Source organism: Lethenteron reissneri, chromosome 6 (genome assembly GCF_015708825.2).
Source record: "Lethenteron reissneri isolate LAM-NWPU_2019-01 chromosome 6, ASM1570882v1, whole genome shotgun sequence".
NCBI lineage: Eukaryota > Metazoa > Chordata > Hyperoartia > Petromyzontiformes > Petromyzontidae > Lethenteron > Lethenteron reissneri.
This window is the reverse complement of record NC_083784.1, coordinates 172197-195410: the sequence shown is the minus strand read 5'-3', so window position 1 is coordinate 195410 and position 23214 is coordinate 172197. Positions and strand designations below refer to the sequence as shown.

At 43.1% G+C, this 23214-nt stretch overlaps 1 protein-coding gene across 8 annotated transcripts in view; it reads right to left on the bottom strand.

Annotated features, from left to right (window-relative positions):
* Positions 1-12135: 12135 nt before the first annotated feature.
* Positions 12136-23214, bottom strand: part of AGPAT3 (1-acylglycerol-3-phosphate O-acyltransferase 3) — a 54895-nt gene continuing 43816 nt past the window's right edge. For 7 of the 8 annotated variants that reach the window (XM_061569283.1, XM_061569275.1, XM_061569293.1 and 4 more), the window contains 3 exons: positions 20993-21068; positions 18809-19007; positions 17472-18280 (listed from right to left, as the gene is read on the bottom strand). In XM_061569283.1, the coding sequence (XP_061425267.1) occupies positions 18192-18280; positions 18809-19007; positions 20993-21068 (364 nt within the window). In that variant the 3' untranslated portion in view covers positions 17472-18191. Of the gene's footprint in view, positions 14719-17471; positions 18281-18808; positions 19008-20992; positions 21069-23214 lie in introns of those variants that run through there. The other variant, XM_061569265.1, reaches the window with a different exon arrangement.

Genomic DNA, 23214 nt, shown 5'->3' with positions numbered 1-23214 from the left:
GCCCACCTTGCAGCCTCCTCCTGATGGCGTACTTCCTGCACTACCATCTTCCGCCGCTCTGGTGCAGTGGCCTTACTCCAAGCAGCACGGCTAGTTAGCCCAAGGCCTCCTCTCCCTTGCTGAACATGACCCACAATGTCAGCATGTCTGAAGGCTGCTGTTGCCTCCTGGACTGCTTTTCCTGGCCTCCATTTGCGCCCAGTTGCCAAGGTCGGCGCGTTGTTGCTCACCACTGGGTCTCGAGATTCATTCAGTGTCATCTGGAGCCTGGTTTTTGCACACTTGAATTCCTCGGTTAGACTGGTGAGGGGCAGCTTGAGGACACCATCTCCATAGAGGCCTATGGTGGTAAGGCATCGTGGAACTCCGAGCCACTTCTTTAAGTAGCTCGTGGCTCCTCTTTCTATCTTCTCCACTGTTGAGATTGGAACCTCATACACTGCTAGGGGCCACAACACCCGGGGTAGGAGACCAAACTGCAGACACCAGGCCTTTAACTTTCCAGGTAGCTGGGTATTGTTGATGGACTGTAGGCTACTACTGATGTCTTTGCGCAGCTGTTGCACCTGGTCTTTGTCCTTCAGGCTTGCATCATACCACCTTCCAAGGCTTTTTACCGGCTGCTCAGACACTGTTGGGATTTGGTCATCTCCGATGAAGAATTTCAGGTCACAGAGTACTCCCTTCACAATCGAGATGCTGCGTGACTTGGATGGTTTAATCTTCATACGGGCCCAGCTGATGTTCTCCTCGAGTTTTCTGAGCAGTCTCATGGTGCATGGGACAGTGGTGGTCAATGTTGTAATGTCGTCCATGTAGGCTCTGAGTGGATGGAGTTTATTTTATTAAAGATTCCACTAGGTGGCGATAAATTATATTGTTGGATGAAACGTGCTTACGTATGATGACGTAAGCACGTATGATGACGTAAGCACGTTAGTGCATGCCCTCCCGGAAGCCATAGAGAATGCATTGGAGCGCCCGCCGTTCGAAAAAAAACGTCTTTGAATGTAAGTCTATGGGGCCACTCGGGGCGATTCTCAGCCGGAGTGAAATCGCCCAAAAAGAGGCGGTACTCCACAGAACGTGACATGACGCTGATTGGACTATATCCAGAGGCACAGTGACGGCTAACGTGACTCTGTGGTTGAATGACATTGGTGGTGCGTCGCCCAATCGCCCTAATGAAGAAACCGCCCCTGGGCGAGATCGTCATTCAGATCGGCGTCGCTACAATGCACCAACTCCCAACGAGAACGCTTTGGTGTTTGTGAACAATGATGATGAGCCGCCCTTTGAATGTGACATTCGCGTGTATACAAAGAATCCAAACAACTCCCAACAGCCTTTCATTGATCTCAACATTCTGAGCTCAAATTTGGAGGCAATCTCCTCTCCGCTGTTGTATCCGTTGGGTGAAACTGGATGGCAACCAAATTGGCAATGTGAGGCTTATGCTAGAGCTCAAGTCAATGCAACGAGAGTGAATGTCACCAAATCACAGTATGTTGCAGCGCTAACTGCGATCAGAGGCACATTCAACCCACGAAGCAGTGCTGGAAAGCTCACGCAACAGTGGATTCTCGATTCGTACCTGCAGGTTGAAGTGAATCATTTGAATTGCATTCGCCAACATCAGCAGAAATTACGAGTTGAGCTTTATCAAGGACTTGCCGATCACATGGAGAATGCCTCTCAAACGGCTGCAGGACAAGCCGGAGTTCCCGTTAGTCTGACTTCATCTTTCGAAGGTTCACCGCGGAACATGAAAGAGCGAAGCGCGGACACCACGTCAATTTTCGCGAAGCAAGGCGCTCCCGATCTCTTCATCACATTCACTGAAAATCCAAGGTGGCAAGAAATCACCAACAATTGGCATCAAGGTGAACAAGTATCTGCTTGCGTTGTGGCCGAAACGTCGTGAGAATAATTTTATTATGTTTTATTTTTATTATTTTATTACTTCCCTTCTACGTGACTTTACCGAAAGAACCAAGAAGGAGTATCTGATCGACGTGTTTTCAAATTGAAACTTAAATCGTTGATGCAGGATCTCGCTGTGCATGGTGTTCTGAGAATCTCAACGGCTTTCGTCTACACCATCGAGTTCCAGAAACGCGGACTGCCTCACGCACACATCCTGATGACATTGCGAGTTGATGATACATTCACGAGCTCTGAGCGCATCGATCAGGTTGTATCTGCTGAAATTTCCATTGCGACTGAAAATCCCAGGTTGCACGAAATTGTCACTAGATGCATGATGCATGGCCCATACGCAGCTGCGAATCCTCGAGCAGCCTGCATGCAAGATGGAAAGTGCTCAAAGGCGTTCCAGAAGCAATTTGCTACCACGGCAGCGTACAATGTGAACGGATATCCTCTGTATCGTCGGCGACAAGGAATTTCAGCAGAAGTTCGTGGATCGTCAATGGATAACAGATGTGGTGCCGTACAATCCCTATCTGCTGCTGAGGTACAATGCTCATATCAACGTCCAAGTATGCACATCACTAAGAGCTGTGAAATATATTTATAAATATATTTACAAACGATTCGACTGCTGTGCCAATATGACGACCACTGCCGGCGAGATTCCTCAACTTCGACACGACGAGCTGTCAGATTTCATCAACGCAAGATACGCGAGTGCACCACAAGCTATGTGCCGTTCGCCGATGCACGATCGTTCGCATGCCGTGATTAGATTGCCCGTGCATTTGCCAAATCATAAAGGTGTTGTGTTTCAAGAAGGTCGAGAAGAAGAGGCGTTGGAAGCCGCACGAACAGGTCGCACTAAGCTCGAATCTTTGTTTCAGCTAAACATGATTGATCCAAACGCCCAAGATTTTCTCTACAACGGCATTCCCTATAATTATGTGTATGTCAACAACAACTGAAAGCAGCGACAAATAGGAGGCACTAAGATCGTTGCGAGATTGTACACTGTTGGGATCAAAGATGGGGAGCAATTCTATCTTAGGATGCTCTTGCTACACGTCAAAGGCGCTACCAGTTTTGAATTCCTCAGAACCATCGATGGCGTCGTTTACACCACATTCAAGGAAGCTGCCTTTCATCGTCATTTGCTGGATTCAGATGAAGAATGATGCATGTAGGAGTCCGCGACATATTAAATGGCGAATCAAATGCGACAGACGTTTGCGTACATTTGCTGCTTCTGTATGCCAACAAACGCTGGCGAGTTGTGGAACAAGCATTCACTTGACATGTCGCTGGATTATCTACGGCGTCATGACGAAAATGTTGCATTGAACATGGCTCTGCAACGACATCAACGCAATTCTCAAACAACATGGATTGTCTTGTGCATCAATTGGTATTCCGCAACTGATAGGACATCCAATCGAAGCTCAGCTATGCGACGCAGTACAAGAAGAACAAGAAGCTGAAACGAGAATTTTCTCCCTTAATGGGTAACAGTTTGGAGCTTTCACAGCAATAATGAGAGCTGTCGACGATGAGCATGTCCAGAACAGACATTTCTACTTAAATGGTCCTGGCAGCTCTGGAAATAGTTTTTTGTACCACTGTAATCGCAGCGACTTCACTGAAAGGCGGACGAACTGTGCACAGCGGATTCAAGCTTCCAGTTCCCCTCCTCGACACGTCTTCTTTGTCGATGAGACTGAATTCGCCAGAAGGCGAAACGCTGCGACAAGCCTCGCTCATCATCATTCATGAAATTACGATGCTGACAAAGCATGGCCTTCGAAGCATCGATCAGCTGCTGCGCGACATCATGCAGATTCAACGGGCATTTGGTGCAAAATTCGTTGTAATCGGTGGCGACTTCAGACAGACTTTGCCGGTTGTAGCAAAAGGCACCCGTGTTGATGTCACCGAGTGCTGCATCAAATCCAGCGTATTATGGCAGCAGTTTACCAAATTGACTCTCCCGGCAAACCTTCGGAGTAATGGTCAAAATGAGCATAACAATTGGCTGCTGAAAGTTGGATTGGGAACTTTGCCCGAGATATGTGGAGTGCTATTAGGTTCAATTGAAATTCCACCTCAAATGATAACGGTTGATGATCTGGTCACCGCAATTTACGGTCAGAACTTGCAACGCACGCCTGCCGAAGAGCTTGCGAAGAAAGCGATTCTGGCACCGACCAACAAGGACACACATAATCATACAGTAGCTGTCTAGAAATCTCCGAATTTATTTCAGGTCTGACTCGATCGTGTCGGAAGATCCTGCAGACGCATTGAATCACCCTCTAGAATTTCTTCATGATCAAACGCTTTCAGGAATGCCGCCATACACATTGGCACTGAAGACAGGCGTCATCATCATGCTGCTGGGAAATCTGAACCCGAAGAACGGTCTTGGCAATGGAACGCGTTTGATGGTCAAATTATTAAAAAATAACTTCATCATCACAGAGATTGTATCGGAATGCAACCGAGGCGAAATCGTCTTCATTCCGAGAATCGAACTAGCTCCAGGTGATGTCACTCTTCCTTTCGTACTGAAACGACGACAAATTCCGATAATTCCTGCGTATGCGATGACGATCAACAAGTCCCAGGGTCAGACTTTTGAAAATGTGGGTATTTATCTCAATGAATTTTCCCATGGACAGTTGTACGTGGCTCTGCCTAGATCTAAAAATCCTCAGCAGATCAAAGTGTGCATCAAGGACAGTCAACTGCAGTGAAACCTTTTGAACAGTGATCAGACATTCACACAAAATATCGTAGACCGAGAAATATTCCAAAGTCCTTAATTTCATTTTTTAAGTTAGGAAAAATGTATTTATGTGCAACAATTCCTAAAAAAAATTACAATCACAAAAGAAAACGTAAATGTACATCTTTAATATTACAGCTTCCGTCCTAGGACGGGCAAAAGGCAAGTTAGTAATAGTTGGCCGTGTCGTGTAGATATTGGTCGCGAAATGCTCCGTGTTAAACTGTTGTGTTCAAGCACAAATGACAAAACCCCCCTCAGCATTCATCAATAACTCTACCTTAAAATACATGCGACGTTTTGGGCAATGGACCTTCATAATGCATAGAGCAGCCAGAAAGAATGGACAAGACTTGGACACTGCAATTTACACAATGGGCCTCATGGGAATACAATTTTGAAATGTTTGCTGATGAACAGTTTATACATTACTCTCTGGTTCTTTCGGTAAAGTCGCGTAGAAAGAAAATAAAATTTATACGTGACTTTACCGAAAGAACCAAAGAGTAATTCCTGCAGTCACGAAAGCTTCAAATAAGGTTGATACATTGGAATATAAAATTACCTCATGAGTATATTTTGACTACCATACAAAACATTCAATAATAAAAAACAATGACTAAACTAATTGCGTTAAAAGTTAAATTTCAAAAAGTTGCTGTAACATTGCATTATGGGTGACCCCGTTGTAGTGAGGTCAACCGAACATTAGAAATGTGAAGGTTTAATCGGCCAAAGCGACTTGCAAATATTTTCAATTCATGAACCTTTTGAGCAAATAGAAAAAAAAGTTGTATTTGCTATTTATACCTCTGGTGTGTTAAGCTCTCTCGAGCAGTGGGCGCCACGGTGGCGAGATGTTAACGACTGCACCCCGCTGAGTATGCAGGAGGTTTGTGGGTTCGATCCCGAGCCCCGACGCCCGCTGTGTATGTCGAGTTGCGTGTCTCTCTCCCCGTGGTTGCGTGGATTTTCTCCGGGTCCTCAGAATCTTCCCTCTAGCATTTAGAAACATGCATTTGGAGTATTTGGCTGCTATAGATTTCCACGTGAAAGGAGTTTTCATTTGTGGTTAGGTGGCTTTTGAAAAAAAATCTACATAGCTCAGTGCTTCCTTACCTGGTAAAATAAAAATGTAGCGTCAATTTAGTGACAGTGGCTTCAGTGCCCGCCATATTTCTTATACAAGTTACCAACGAGGGCAATGCCTCAGAAGCGGTGGATTCTGGCTTTTGTCCAATTTATTTAACTCGGCGAGAACTCGAAACCAGGATCGTCACTTGCATAGTGATGTCGGTTTACCAAAATGACAAAAGTAAAATAACGTACATCAGCATGAATACAGCAGAGTTAATGAATGTTGTCAGTCTTAATAGTGAACACGTTTATCGATATAGTATTTCCATGCACAATACATGTCGTTGTGGGGAGGCCTTCATTTAGCAGTGGAGAGACAATGGCTACTGAAACATCTGGCTGGATGGTCGTGCAGTGAGAAAGCGCACCTCATTAGGAAGGTGATTGCAGATTGGTTTGGAGATGATTCTGCGGTGGGTAAATTGATATCAATTGTTTGGAATCACTGATTGAAATGAGCATTTCCTGATTTAAAGCTTTCGTGACTGCAGGGATTAATCTTCTTGGTTCTTTCGGTAAAGTCACGTGCAAGGGAAATAATAAAATAATAAAAATAAAACCTAATAAAATAATACATAATAACAATTTCCTGCTTGAATAAAAAAACAGTATGCGTGCTGTTTATTCCAGAATGTACACTTTAAAAAATGAACCCGTATAAACAAAGTTTTTCACTATAAATCCTTTATATGCGTGTTCAATGGGCCACAACCCAGCCCACATTGGTCTTTGAAACGGGCGGCTAGAGTCCTCTCGTCCTCTGGCTTGAGATGGTTGCCACCTATGGGTCAGATGATTGCCTGCCACCATTAAGCAATTGGTCATTAAATATAATTTTTTTTTACCTAAAAAGTGTAAAATTTTGGAAAAAAGTTTCACGAAAAGAAATTGTCACGCACAATGAGTCTGTGTGCAAAATGTCAGCTCGATTGGATCACGGGAAGTGGGTTAAAAAACGACCGAAAGATTTGCACGGTCGTAAGCGCGCAAGCAAGCAAACAAGTGAACTTAATATAAAGGATTTAAAAATAATGTTCGTTCATTGCTGTATGAAGGCTTCCCGTTTCTGTGTTGGTTATTGGGGTAGTGTGCCAATACTGTGTTGGTTATTGGGGTGGTGTGCCCATACTGTTGGTTATTGGGGTGGTGTGCCCATACTGTGTTGGTTATTGGGGTGGTGTGCCCATACTGTGTTGGTTATTGGGGTGGTGTGCCCATACTGTTGGTTATTGGGGTGGTGTGCCCATACTGTGTTGGTTATCGGGGTGGTGTGCCCATACTGTGTTGGTTATTGGGGTGGTGTGCCCATACTGTTGGTTATTGGGGTGGTGTGCCCATACTGTGTTGGTTATCGGGGTGGTGTGCCCATACTGTGTTGGTTATTGGGGTGGTGTGCCCATACTGTGTTGGTTATTGGGGTGGTGTGCCCATACTGTTGGTTATTGGGGTAGTGTGCCCATACTGTGTTGGTTATCGGGGTGGTGTGCCCATACTGTGTTGGTTATTGGGGTGGTGTGCCCATACTGTTGGTTATTGGGGTGGTGTGCCCATACTGTGTTGGTTATTGGGGTGGTGTGCCCATACTGTGTTGGTTATCGGGGTGGTGTGCCCATACTGTTGGTTATTGGGGTAGTGTGCCCATACTGTGTTGGTTATCGGGGTGGTGTGCCCATACTGTGTTGGTTATTGGGGTGGTGTGCCCATACTGTTGGTTATTGGGGTGGTGTGCCCATACTGTGTTGGTTATTGGGGTGGTGTGCCCATACTGTGTTGGTTATTGGGGTGGTGTGCCCATACTGTTGGTTATTGGGGTGGTGTGCCCAAACTGTGTTGGTTATTGGGGTGGTGTGCCCATACTGTTGGTTATTGGGGTGGTGTGCCCATACTGTGTTGGTTATTGGGGTGGTGTGCCCATACTGTTGGTTATTGGGGTGGTGTGCCCAAACTGTGTTGGTTATTGGGGTGGTGTGCCCATACTGTGTTGGTTATTGGGGTGGTGTGCCCATACTGTGTTGGTTATCGGGGTGGTGTGCCCATACTGTGTTGGTTATTGGGGTGGTGTGCCCATATTGTGTTGGTTATTGGGGTGGTGTGCCCAAACTGTGTTGGTTATTGGGGTGGTGTGCCCATACTGTTGGTTATCGGGGTGGTGTGCCCATACTGTGTTGGTTATTGGGGTGGTGTGCCCATACTGTGTTGGTTATTGGGGTGGTGTGCCCATACTGTGTTGGTTATTGGGGTGGTGTGCCCATACTGTTGGTTATTGGGGTGGTGTGCCCAAACTGTGTTGGTTATCGGGGTGGTGTGCCCATACTGTGTTGGTTATTGGGGTGGTGTGCCCAAACTGTTGGTTATTGGGGTGGTGTGCCCTTACTGTGTTGGTTATTGGGGTGGTGTGCCCATACTGTTGGTTATTGGGGTGGTGTGCCCATACTGTTGGTTATTGGGGTGGTGTGCCCATACTGTGTTGGTTATTGGGGTGGTGTGCCCATACTGTTGGTTATTGGGGTGGTGTGCCCATACTGTTGGTTATTGGGGTGGTGTGCCCATACTGTGTTGGTTATTGGGGTGGTGTGCCCAAACTGTTGGTTATTGGGATGGTGTGCCCATACTGTGTTGGTTATTGGGGTGGTGTGCCCAAACTGTGTTGGTTATTGGGGTAGTGTGCCCATACTGTTGGTTATTGGGGTAGTGTGCCCATACTGTGTTGGTTATCGGGGTGGTGTGCCCATACTGTGTTGGTTATTGGGGTGGTGTGCCCATACTGTGTTGGTTATTGGGGTGGTGTGCCCATACTGTGTTGGTTATTGGGGTGGTTTGCCCATACTGTGTTGGTTACTGGGGTGGTGTGCCCATACTGTGTTGGTTATTGGGGTGGTGTGCCCATACTGTGTTGGTTATCGGGGTGGTGTGCCCATACTGTGTTGGTTACTGGGGTGGTGTGCCCATACTGTGTTGGTTATTGGGGTGGTGTGCCCATACTGTGTTGGTTATTGGGGTGGTGTGCCCATGCTGTGTTGGTTATTGGGGTGGTGTGCCCATACTGTGTTGGTTACTGGGGTGGTGTGCCCATACTGTTGGTTATTGGGGTGGTGTGCCCATATTGTGTTGGTTATTAGGGTGGTGTGCCCATACTGTGTTGGTTATTGGGGTGGTGTGCCCATACTGTTGGTTATCGGGGTGGTGTGCCCATACTGTGTTGGTTATTGGGGTGGTGTGCCCATACTGTGTTGGTTATCGGGGTGGTGTGCCCATACTTCACGTTGGTCTGTCCAGCGGTCGACATTCCACATTCCTGTGCCGAATGCGAGTATACTAATGACAACCACTTGTAACTTTTCCCCAATGGTTCAGATGTCACACGTCACTTATGTTAGGCTTAACCATTATATTGCTCAAGACACTGGACTATGCCTCATTGTACGATGATCAGTATAAAGTGAATCTGCCCGAGCCAACTTACGCTATCACGGATTTATGTTTGTGACATATATTCGTGTAACAGACGTTCTATTTGGATTTATATTTGCATCATTGCTGTACGATATTTTAGTTGTTTAGTTTTTCATGTTCACAGGCGGTCTCGAGTTCTCACCTGGTTAAACTCATGCTGCATGCACAATACATTGTTTACCCTTTCAACTGATACACGAATAGATGCTGCCATGATGTCATTGTTAACACACTGGAATTGTAAGTCATTGGTCTCTGGTCCGGCTCAATATCCCGGCGTAACAGTCAACACATGATTTAAAGCTTTCGTGACTGCAGGGATTCATGTTCTTGGTTCTTTCGGTAAAGTCACGTAGAAGGAAAATAATAAGAATATAGTTAAAACATGCTCAAGTTTCTTAATTCCACCACCTTTCCCCACAGATCAGTATAAATGGTGACACCGTTGTCGATCTGTGGTGGGGCAAAGTGTGAGGACTTGCACCTCTTCCAAGACGTCTGGCCAGTGTGGAAGAGTAGGCCAAATACCCTCCAGAGAGGCCCTCAAGACCGAGCTCTCGGCCTTTCCGCCAGCAGTGGGAAGCGCAAGATGTTGCAGGGCTGTGCCTTTAACCTCATGAGCAAATCGACACTGGCATTGAAAAAAAGACAACCAACTTGTTATTGATTCATACTATTGCATTTTATTTGGTAAATTATTTATGCAAAGTTTTAAGAAATGTTACAAGCTGTGTTAATTCACAAATATTTAGATTAATCGTAATGGACACCAGTATGAATGCTTTAATTGCTCATTCACACGCTCTCCAATCAATACAGTATAGTGTAACTCTGTAACAATTATAGTTTTACATTGCATAGTAACTCTATCGCATACTCTATACATATAATTTCTATGATTTTTTTGCTTTAACATAAATCTGTATTTGCGTTATACGAAACAGGGACACACGGTGACAGAAGAGATGGTGCCGTGTCCAGTGTCTAAACAGTACTGGTTAGTGTTGCCAGATATGAAAAAGCATAGCTTGTGAAGCAGTGGGCCCCAACCTATCTGGACCTCGAGACCACCGCCAGCCCTAAAGAGATATCCACAGACCACCACGCAGTAGAAATGTTCTGAGAACAAAATCTGAAACAAGTGCACTTCACATCTTCCACAGCCGAGGGCCCACGGTGGCCTGCGGAACCACAAATTGTGGACGACTACTTTCTACAGTACCATGGACACAACTTCCAGGTCTTCCAAAATACAATAATTGCTACCAGAGGTGTACAGATAATAACGATTCGATTCAAGGATAGGTTATTTCAACATTGTGGTGAATGTAGCAGCCACTAGTGGCTGCAAGGGGTCACTTGCAGCCGTTACATAAGCTGTGCACGAACAGGATATTCTTGCAGAAGGCAGAAGCCCTGAATCATCAAAATTGAGGTCCACGTCAAGAAGACACCGCTACAACTTCTTAACACCGTGTAACCCTTTAGGTATAGAGGTGGAACATGCTATCTGGCAACACCAGTGCCTCCGATCAATGTCGTTATACATCTCCAGACACTGGACACGTGAAGGGGAACTGAAGCAAGTCGTACACAGGATAGGATCTGGTCTAAGGTGGCAGTTGTTTAGGTGACACTGGCGTCTTGTGGTCGGTCCGAACTGCACCCACACTGAAGATAGCTCTAACAGCATACGAACAGTTTTTAGTGGTCTCATCCCCACACAATCGATTCACACTCTCCAATAACAGCGCGTCTACAACAGAGGGCAACTGTGAGTTAAGGCTCAGAGATAAAGCATCGTGCAGCCCAGTATGCGAGCTGCGCCAGTGTGTGGTCACATTGCATGATCCATGTGTGGGGGTCGTAGCAGTCCATGAAAATTACGTCTGCTCATCAGAAAATCACCCGGATGGATTTCTCTCAGTGGGTTTACCGGATTTCATGGGTTTGTATAAAGCACAAATGCCGACCTGAACTAAGAGCAAGACCACTGTTGTAGACAATAACAGTAACTCCTAACATTGAGGGAAAGACAGTTTGCTCTTCCACATTTAACCAGTAAGTGTGGTGCTCATCATTTTATTTGCTTTAACTTCCACAAGTGAAGAGACATATTGGTTTATACATACATGCACACACTGAACAGTTTTTTTTTACAGTTCAATTAACATTACAATCATGTGTTCAATAATGCAATTTAATAATGAAGCAAACATCTCACTATGAGATTCATTAAGAAATTTTGACCTTGATATCAGAAAACACGTTTTTCCTTGCTTAGGTAATCTATATGCAAATTGATATGACATGGGTTTATCAAATATGCGTGTAACGTAATGGGGAGTTAATTACAAACGATGACAGATGCTCGATGGACATTCTTCACAGCTCCAGCCTGGTCTCGCTCTGGCTTCTTTTGCCGTGCAGTGGTGAGCAATAATTTGCACAAGTCGCTGCTTTTCTGGATGTATCAGGATTACCTTTTCGAGCCTGCCATCCATGCCACGTCATGTACTCGTACACTGTGTATGGGATGGTCGTTACAAATATTGAGAACAAGACATTAAAAGGCAATTTGGTGCCTGCTACTGTTAGCCCTAGCACCAATTCACATATTATATTATCATGAGATAGTGTGGTACATTTAAATGGGGTTTCATATAACATCAATAGTGTGACAGTTGGAATATCATGTTCTTATTAGGTTTTGCCCAGCTCTTGATTATGTATATGTACTTTACTATATATAAGAGTATAGAATTATAGATTTGAAGTCCATTTTGAATGCCATAAAATAGGGCTAAGGTCATTGCCATGGCAAAAGGTATTTGAAATGAAAGCTTTTATTCCGGTGGAATTCATTTTATATTTTGAGTGTTAAAATATTTAAACACAGAACCGTCATGATCTATAACAGATTTTTTTTTGGTCTGATCGCGTGAGTCCAGTGCCAATGTGTGTCATACAACTCCCACCTGACACAGCAGAATGCAGTCGTCATCCTGTGTTGGGTGGAGCAGGGTGTATGACACATTTTGGCATTGTACTCACAATGTTACCAAACAAAACAATTAGTCGCAAAAGCCTCTCCATGTTAGAATTTACCAACCTCTATAGGGAGGATGTGTTTCTCAAACCTGATGTTGCTGGATATAATTGCCAGTGAAACGTCGTACCTATTTGTTCAATTTTGTGGATTGCTCTTCAACATACTGGTGGTGTGCTGAAGCTAGAAAATGGCAGGCTTGTCCACGTGACTTTATTTATTGGCCAATGTCGGGTGGAGGAGGGTGTATAACACACATTGCCATTATACGCGCACGATCTGAACCAAAATATCAATAATGAATGATAACATTGGTCGCAAAAGCCTATGTGTAATACAGGACAGTCACCTCTCGATTATCCAGGGTAATAGGGGGAAGGGAAAGGCTGCATGACATAAAAACATGCATAATATAAATTGAATGCAAAAAAGGCCATTAACAAAAATCTATTGTTTACTTGTGTAGAATTAGTGTGAAAACACTTGTTTTCATCGTGTTTTTTTTATTGTTAACTGAGCCACGAGTCATCTGCAGCGAATACTATAAACTTAATTTGTTTAAAAGGCGTGAATGAGTGTGTGATGTACGATATTGTTACACTTTCCCATTGATAATCCACAAACCTGGATTTTATGCCCATGAATGACCGAGAGTTAACTGTACTTGTCTATTTGGAACAAATTCAGACAGAGACCACAGAGTTCAGGCATAGCACTGCTTTGCTTCCAAAAGCGATTACATTTCCACTCGAGGCAACGCCCCTACCACCATTAATAGAGAAAATACTACTTGAGTCTCCATTGAGAGGAAACTAAAGCATACGAGTATAAAACATTTAATCAGCTAAGTGGTCGATAGGAAAACACTCGGTGGATTTAAAGCAGATGCAGCTGAATTTGGAGGCAGGTTGCCAACAGAACCAGAATATGTATTTAGACTGGAAGAATCCGATGAGCTATGTAGCTCTTTTCACAGTTGTCTATGTTAAGGGACTTGTACAAGTGACCAGTGCAAGCAAGAGCAGCTCCAATCCGGTGGCCTATAGAGGTATGATTTTGATGATAGCCTCACACGAGCCTGGTTTGAAGTGCCTTGCAGCTGCGGTGTGTTCCGTGATCGCGATGTGCAATAGCCAGCCACATATACCACACCATCTCTTTACAGCAGCGGACATACATTGGACCGACCAGCGCGTTTTGAGAACAAGATGCATAAAATCCCCTTGAGTCGACACACTCAGCATTGTATTTTATTTGTAAATACTGTACAGCGGCTCTTAACATAAAGGCACCTTTTCCCATAACATGATTGGTTTATAAAAACAAGATGAATTGAGGCTAGGAATTTGCAGTTGTTGGAGACTTTTAAGTACCAGCTGAAGACTAACCCCTATTTAAAAAGACCTCCTCTTTCGAGTTCTCCAAGTCTTTTTCTCCCAGGTTACCTCTGATTTATTTTCATCCTTTATATGCATGGCGGTGAGATCCATTGTTTAGGTGCACCTTATGCATCCAACTTGTTATTATGAAATATATGCTTAACACTATTTTGTTGGTAGGATTTTTTAGCACCGCATTCTCATAACTGACCACTACGTAAAAACACTAATGATATCACCCCAGCTTGTGAAAATTAATTATTGACTTCATGACATCTGTTCCAAATGTGGCATTGCAAGACAATATCACAGGCAGATTTTGAAAACATCTGGTTTTGGGAAATTCTGAAGTGCATTCGTTTCATCCAGTGTAAATCTGTGAAATAAATGTGACAACTATTTCGACCAGGAATAACATCACATCACAGCAAGATGTTACACGTGGTTTTTATGTAACCTTGCAGAATTATCCAAATTAACGTTTGTTGAAATCAGTGGTTTTACACTGGTAAAAGCAAATTTTGTTCACTCTTGTGTTCAGTATAGTGCACATTGTTTCAAACCTCTTCCCGATGTGACTCTTAAAACTCATGCACTTATAGTGATGTGTTCACCGAGACACCATGAAGAAACCTTTACCCTGTGCTGCAGAGTAGTTTAGTAGTAACATCAAAAAGAGTCGTTATGACATCACAACATTGACAATACTCTTTGGGTCTCTTGGTAAAGTCACGTAGGTAGACAAAATAAATAGATGACGACGTTTCGATCGCAACACAAGCGACCGTCTTCAGGTGAGAGAAAGCTGCTGAGACGAGGCCTTGTGTAGGCCTGAGATGGTGCAGCCTCAGGGTGAGAGGGCGGGGCTAGAGATGGTCTCCCTGAGGCTGTGGAAGTGGCTGTTGTACTGTGAGAGATTAGCATGTCAATGTACGAGCTTGGTATGTCGCAGCATCGGTGACTGAGCGAGAAGGACATCCAGCCTGTCAATACAAAGACATACAACATAATAATGCAACTCAGAGAGTTGCATTATTATCTATCTACGCGATATACTAGGCAAGTCACCGATGCTGCGACATACCAAGCTCGTACATTGCCATGCTGATCTCTCACAGTACAACAGCCACTTCCCACAGCCTCAAAGAGACCATCTCTAGCTCCGCCCTCTCACCCTGAGGCTGCACCATCTCAGGCCTACACAAGGCCTCGTCTCAGCAGATTTCTCTCTCTCACTTGAAGACGGTCGCTTGTGTTGTGATCGAAACGTCGTCATCTATTTGTTTTGTCTACCTACGTGACTTTACCGAAAGAACCAAAGAGTATGAATTCCTGCAGTCACTAAAGCTTCAAATCATTGACAATACTGTATAGAGAGGCAAGGAGGATAGACCAGCGCTCTTACCTCGTGTGACAACATCACAGAGAACGGTGATGTGGGACACGCATTCACTACAGTGCACGATTAGGCATAAGAGTGGATTACGAGACAATTCCAGCACTCTTGGCCCTTGTCAAGTTACCAATGAACAAACACATGCAATACACATTGCCCGATGCGTACGCCAACTCACAGTTGGCTCTGCATGTGAATGTTGAAGACTGGTAGATGTAAAACACTGGTGGGCTATACAAACTGGGGTCAAACACCTGGTGTCATATATGTTTTGAGGATGACAGTTAATCTGGCTACACCAAGTACCAGCAATTGAAATGAAAAATGCCGTTCATTGGGCACTGAGTACACACGTTTTAACATAGCATTGTGTTTTTTACTCCTTTCATATGTAGGCTTTGCACTTCTATGAGCCATGAAAACTGGATAAAATTAAACATTTCAAAACTAATTAAGCTGTCAGAAAAGCAACATTGAGCCCTTCCAGATAAAACTACGTTCCATCCAAATGTAATTTCCAAAGGCTCAAGAGGAACTGTATGCCAACCACTACTTTGGCGTGTCACATTACACACCAATATATTAGTCATTAAAGAAAAAGTAATTACAAATTAAAAGCTTGACTATTAACAATGGGACTTGATCAATGCTTAATTGCCCCTTTAAAAAAATTAGCATGATTACATTTCAGCATTTAGAATTTATAGCAATTTTTTTCAACTGGTGAATGCAGGCATTTGGTCATCTTGGTTACTTGACTATATTGAAGCAAGCTGATCAGTGTGGGTTGGTAGCAGAGGGGGCAAGGATTGGTTTAGATATCACTCGCTATGATGTTAACCGTGGCTGGAACTCAAATCCAACTCTTGTCACCAATTTTCATCGCACAAAGTGCAGAGCAGCGGTGGATTTGTTAGCATACCGTGCTCTGAAGCCAGCGATCCGAGTTTTAATTCGAGCCATGGCAAAATTCAGTAGCCAGCGACATCTCATACAGTCCTAGCCCTGTCCCTTGACCGACTCATAGTGCCCTACATGTTGAAGCCTCGTCAGATAAATCCATGACTGACGTCACATGAGGCCGTCTTGATCCAGCAGTGGATATAAAATAAAGCTCTAAATTATAATCCATAATTAGCACCGTTTATATTTTAATTGAAATGTTCTAATTATGTCCTTTAGCGGAATAACATATTGTGCTGTGAGATAGGTACATTCATTACTTTAATTGTAATACCCATCAAGTATTGAAATTTTTAAAGTTTTTTTGGAAAACTGAATGCTTCTGCTAAACTAAGGTGTGACTGACCAGTGCACGATTAGGCATAAGCTAAGGTGTGACTGACCAAACATGAGATTCTGAGATGTTTTGCTCAATGCAATTGTTTAGGGATGGATGAAATATGGATCAGAAACTTAGAGGCCTTCATCTATCAGCGGATAAGATTATGGCTGTTAACTAGAAATAATAAAACAAAAGGCGAACTAAAATGACGCAAAAATATGAATTCGTGAAAGTATCTTCTCCGACAGGCAAAGACTCCAGTTTTCGATATGAAATCTTGAGGTTTTCAAATGGCAGATGTTTGCAAGCAGAAACATCATGGGACCTCCTTTGCCAGTACCAAAACGTGAGAATAGGTTTTCCCCCTTTTTTTATGGCAACAAAACAGGTGTTAAGATGTTAAAACACCAAACTGAAACCTTTACCAAGGAATCATGTCTGCATTAACCACAATACTTGTGGTCAGAATGCAAACAAAAAACACACTCTGATAATAAATGCATTGTTTTATAAACTGATTGGTCCACACCAGAGACAGCTTTCTTTTGAGCCTCGTCTCAAACGGTGTTAGACCAGAGGACGTCAAAAGGCGTCCTTAGAGTACGTTTGTTTGCTGCATTCTGACCACAAGTATTGTGGTTAATGCAGACATGATTCCTTGTAAAAGGTTTCAGTTTGGTGTTTTAACATCTTAACACCTGTTTTGTTGCCAGAAAAAAGGGGAAACTTATTTTCATAAGCAGAAACATCACACACAAAATAATCATACATTGATAGTGAAGAAGGGAGTTTGCTGGAATTCCATTGGTCACACCTTAAACTGAGTTTGGCAGAATAAGCATGTCCTGTGACAGATCGATTGGATGGGTTTATCAGCACTGCAGTCAAGAGACCAAGCTCGAATGGCTATGCAGTCTTCTCTACATGAAGGTTCTAACACGGATGTCACCAAGTCCGACTCCAGTTAGCAAGCGACTCTTTGTTGTCCGCACCCATTCCTCTCTGCCTCAAAATTCCAACCCAAAAACAATAAAAACCATACACAAAACATAATGTATCACCCATATGAAAGGGATTTGAGTTTATAATCAGGTACTATGTATATTCATGCATTCTGTACACATAACATCGTTTACAGACACTCTTACGGTTAGGACTTGCGCATGACCTGGATGTGCAGTTCAATTTTGCAAATCGGACAACAGGGACAACACATTAATGGATAGCAACAAATTCGGTATACTGGGCATGAAGTTTAATTTCTACAAATTGAATTTGAATACAGGCATGGCTTTTTGTACAAGACCAAATGAAAACGGCAAATAATCAGGACATGCGCAAGTTGTCGACAAATCCATTCACGTACACAAAGGTAACTTAACAAGATTAAAAAGAAACCTCTCTAATTAGAGGATTTTCAAACAAAGCATTAAAGAAAATCCATGTTGTACTCCACCGCCCTGTGTCAAATGGAACATTCCAAGCATTGTCAACCCAGTGCACACTAAAGTCACGGAGAGATTGCAAGCCTTTGAATATACCATTGTCCCCTAAGGGAGGAGACAAATAATGTGGATTTCCAACCAGATGTGGGTACAAATATGATAAAAGAAAAAAAACTTTATAGTATTTTTTTACGTCACATTTGAAGTTCACAGTTTTTTTTTCATAATATGCAAAACACCTGTCGGGTCATTGTTTAAAAATAGATATGCTAGCAACAATGGTACACGACAAGCTGTGATTTTGCACATCCACACTCACATTCCGCTGTTTCAGTCGGATTTCTTCACCTCCTGGTTCCCATAGTTGGATCCTCTATCGATCTCCGTGACCCGTATCAGACGACGCACACCCAAGGAAGCTGCAAAAGTAAACACAAGTCAGTCACCCTGTCATCGCCACCACGACTGCCCCACAAGAATAATAATACATGCAAAAATTTGACTAGAAGATCTGTCCTACTATGATGCCTTGTATGTCACAAGACGTAACCATACTGCACGAACAATGGACAACCGTTTTGATTTAGAACACCAACATTCACAATCGTGGCCATATCTTAGACACCAACAAAACAATAAGACATCTGAATAGTGGTTTAATCTTTGTTATGAATTATCATGAGCCAATATAAATTACATTTCATATGAAGTGGTGTTGTTTTTGGAGATTACCCTTTAGAAAATCGGCCACACTGATTAAAGGGCTGAGCAGAAACTCGTAGGCACAATGTGATGCTATTTGCAAATATGGAAACGTGTCTTGTTCTGACAGCTATCCATCGGTTTTCATACTGCTAATCAACACGTGAGGACAAACGCAAGTTGAAAGGAATTACAGAACCCACGCACACGTTTCTTTCATTACAACTTTGTACGCGTTTTGTTACCGGCGGTGAGGGCGATGAGCAGCGCGGTGATGGCGAGGGCGGATCCGCTCGTCAGGATGTTCCACGCGAGGCAGCCCAGGGGATAGAGCAGCAGCGTGGCCCAGAAGAGCCAGTTGAGCACGGCCCAAGGCCGCTTGTTGGGCTTGACGCACTCGCCCGGGAAAACGCCCGTCTTGCTGTACTCCTCCTGCAGCGCGTCCTGCGTGACACGTCGAGCATGGATGGAGAAGAACATTGAGCGACACACACATCGAGACGATTGTCAAGAAGAGCGAGACACGATTAAATGATCGATATATTATATACATTTAAATAAGCACCTAATTACACAATCACGCAATTGCACATTCATTAAAATCAGAACCCTTATTTATAAACAGATGTCCAGTAAGGGCGGGTTAGAAAGTTACAATAACAAAAATACGATAAGAGCGCAAATGATAGAAAAGGTAAGCAAATAAAATATTTTTTACTTTATTCAAGTCAAGTCGACTTCTCCTTCAGAAGTGACCTGGCCACAAATGATAGCTCAACAAAGTGGCTTATGTGGAAATGTATAGCAACCAAGTATAAATAATCAATTTGGCGATCATGGTTACAAATGCCTGTCTGCCTCATTCCTTACTCATTCGTTTTTGTTTTATCTCTAATTTGTAAAAGTATTATCAATGCAATCCCATACATCAATTCACCAATTTCCCCACTCTAAAGCTATGTATGAAGACATTTTCTGTGAATTCTTGGGTCCCCAATGTTGTCTCGTGTAGAGCATTAGCCTCAACTTTACTTCGCATATAGTATTTGGCTATGGTGTCTTTTCTCCCATGGTGTGGTTAACACAACTCACACACCAGTAAGTTGAAAATGTATTTCTAATGTATTTTTACTGAAATGAGGTATAGTTTACATGCTTAAAACTTATATATTTTTTTGGCATTTCCTCTAACTTTATTCCCAGAGTAAAACAATGAAGTTAATCTGTCTGAAGAAAATGTTTACAAAAAAACGTATGACCTGGTAACATCGCACGTGTACTGTGTGTCTCGGATAACAACGATTCACCCTCACCACTGGGCGGCGCCGGTGATCATGGCATTCTGTCGTCCGCAGGTAAAAACGTTCAAAACCGGCTTTGTAAAAACTCGTGCTGGGATTAGCAAACTTTGAATATATTAACAATACAACTTGTCATCTGTGCATGTAAAAGGGGTCATTGTACACTTTTAAAATCTGTAAAATGTTCGTAAATCTCTTTTAAAAGATGTGTCAATTACACTGCCTTTAAAGAAAAAAATCTGCGACTTTTTAGGCAAAAGTCCTTCACACTAACGAATGTGTTCAATATTTTGTGTTAATAGTTGCCAAGGCAGCATCACCAACTAATATGTTTGAATATTTTAACGAGCTCTTTCTGGCAGTGGGGCGTAAACGCTGTTTACACTTTTGAAAAAAGATGTCGGTAACGTTCAACGATGATGACAACAGGAGTGGAGAGCGATAATTGGTTGTTTACCCTTCTATCTGGCAACAAAACTGACACCTTTTTACAAGGAGTCATGTTTGCATAGACCGCAATACCTGCAGTCATAATAAAAACAACAGAACATAACTCTCGGGTGTGGACCAATCAACTTCAAGGACAGTGCACATTATGAGAGTTATGTTCTTTTGTTTGTATTATGACTGCAGGTATTGCGGTCTATGCAAACATGACTCCTTGTAAAAAGGTGTCAGTTTTGTTGCCAGATAGAAGGGTAAACAACCAATTATCATATTTTTACTGGCAAATGAGGTTCCCATAGTGTAGATGCTTACCCGAGCTCTCATACTCTGATGGTGCATTGTCTTTGAGTTGTGCGCCTTTTGGCGTCATCTAGTCCAACCCATGTGAGACTAGGCTCTAAAGAAAGCTGTCTCGGGTGTGGACCAATCAACTTCAAGGACAGTGCACATTATCAGAGTTATGTTCTTTTGTTTGTATTATGACTGCAGGTATTGCGGTCTATGCAAACATGACTCCTTGTAAAAAGGTGTCAGTTTTGTTGCCAGATAGAAGGGTAAACAACCAATTATCATATTTTTACTGGCAAATGAGGTTCCCATAGTAATAGAGGAGTGGAGAGCCTTGACGAAGACCCCCACCATGTGGGGGGCAAAAACGTGCTTAGGAGGCGGCCGCCTCACCTTCTCCTGGTAGAGGTTGTAGAGCCACATGGCACACTCTTTCTCATCTTCAGGCAGATCCTTCAGAGGAAACCTCCTGCACACGCGACACACAGTGGGGGAAGACACGTCGTCATTGGGCTTGAACACAAGCTGCGTGAATGGCATCACCACGATTACAATCATATCACACTGTCGCGAGCGCGCTTTGGTTTTGGACGTCCCATTGGCAAAGTCGTCATCAAAATGTATCGGCATGAACATTTCATAATAAAAAAAATAACAATCATCGTTATCCATCTGACACGTTCCGCCTTGTGGCAGTTGGGTTAAAAGGGGTTTCATTTCAGATGAGCACAGCAGCACATACTGATGTCAGCACATATTCCAGCAAGCGTAAGACAGTTTCACAATGAATTGATGTCGCTTCAGTAGCATGATGTACTGCACCATTTTCTCTGAATTCAAAGGGAAAGGTAATTTTCACAAAAATCCATGTCAATGAGAACACTGTTTTGTACTTTATGATTTGTCTCATATGTGCTATGTAGTCTCGTTCAACTATTTTTCCAATGGAAATGTTTAGTATATTTATATGAATTGACACGCCAATTCTAACACACATGATTAAATGCATTTATTCTGAGCATAAATTCTGTTTTAGCCAACGAATGACCCAACTTTCCAGATTTTCCATTTCAAAAGGCAAATGCAAATTAATTTAATTCAACGGATGAATGCACGGAATTAAGAAACAGATAGAGGAATTATGATAGGACGGGAACTCGTAAAAACACTTGAAACACTGCACCCATTCGCTTACACACAGAACAACTGACATCATCTCCGTAAATATAAATTCAAATTCCTATAAATTGTAATCCTTAACTTGTAACATGTCTCGGTCATAGTGATAGGTCAGCGTGCTCTAGCAGCCCACTGATGGCCGACTTCCAACTGTGTCCGTCTCTGGCTTTAGCCAATCCGTGTCTGGGAGTCTCCCAGTTACAGTAGCAATGTTCCAGCCCAGTAGTTCCCAACCTTTCTGGACCTGCAGACCACTGTCAAACATTTTACACAATAAACTATGTTTATTTTACCAACCAAGGCCCACTGAGCTACACAGCTATTTTTAAGAAACGACCTGGCCACAAATGATAGCTCAATGAAGTGGTTTATGTGGAAATTTATCGCAGCCAAATACTCTAAAGGGATGTTTTTAGATATGGAAGGAAAAACTGGATGACCGGAGGGAAAAACTGGATGACCCGGAGGAAAATCCACGTGACCACGGGGAGAAAATACCAACTCCAAATATACAGCAGCAGGCGTCGGGGTCAGGATAGAACCCACGACCTCCTGCATACCAGGCGAAGGAGTTAAGATCTCGCCACCGCGAGATTGTACCAACTGCAGCAGTTCCACGAGCCACTTCCCACAACCTTGTGGGCCACCAGTCGTTTGTAGACGACAGGTTGGTTACCAATGTTGTAGCCTATTCACATTTGTGAGTATGATTCCCAGATCCAGTTAATCTTGTTTAATGGTATCGACCACCCATTGTTTACTCGAATAACCTCTAGTGCTTGTTTCACTAATGTGGCTGTACAGGAGGAAGTTGGGACAATTGTCTTTTTCCATCCGAATAATAATTTCCTTAAAATAAAGTCTACCATGTCCCTTTCCATTCCTGGTTCCAATATAACTTATCTGACCTATCTTGGTGAATTTAATTATCTTGCTCACCATACACAAACGATCAGGCTAGTGTTTAGGAGGTTAAAAGTCGTAATATGCTTTTATTTTAATGTATTATTTTATCTTTAGACGTGACTTAACCGAAAGAACCAAAGAATAATTCCTGCAGTCACGAAAGCTCCATAATTAAGATTGAACCACTTCTACGGGGAAGTTTTAAGCTTATCCTTTTTTCTCTCTCTGGCTATTTGTTCTCTCTGCCTGTGTCCTCTCTTTGGAAGTTTCACACTTAAATTCTAACTTAGCAATCTTTGAGATACGTAATCAACCAGGCTATGCGTTAATTGTGTGTTGACCGACTCTCTGTGTTGTATTACATCACATTTCGATATTTTGCGAGGTTATTTAATTTTAGTGTGCCTTTCTCCTAATTTACAAGCTTGCGTGCCGTGCCACGTCGGCATCTTACTCGCGCAGCAGCAGCACTTTACCGTCCACTCATGGATATGCTAATTTTCTCTGCCCCCTCCCTCTCTCCGTCCCTG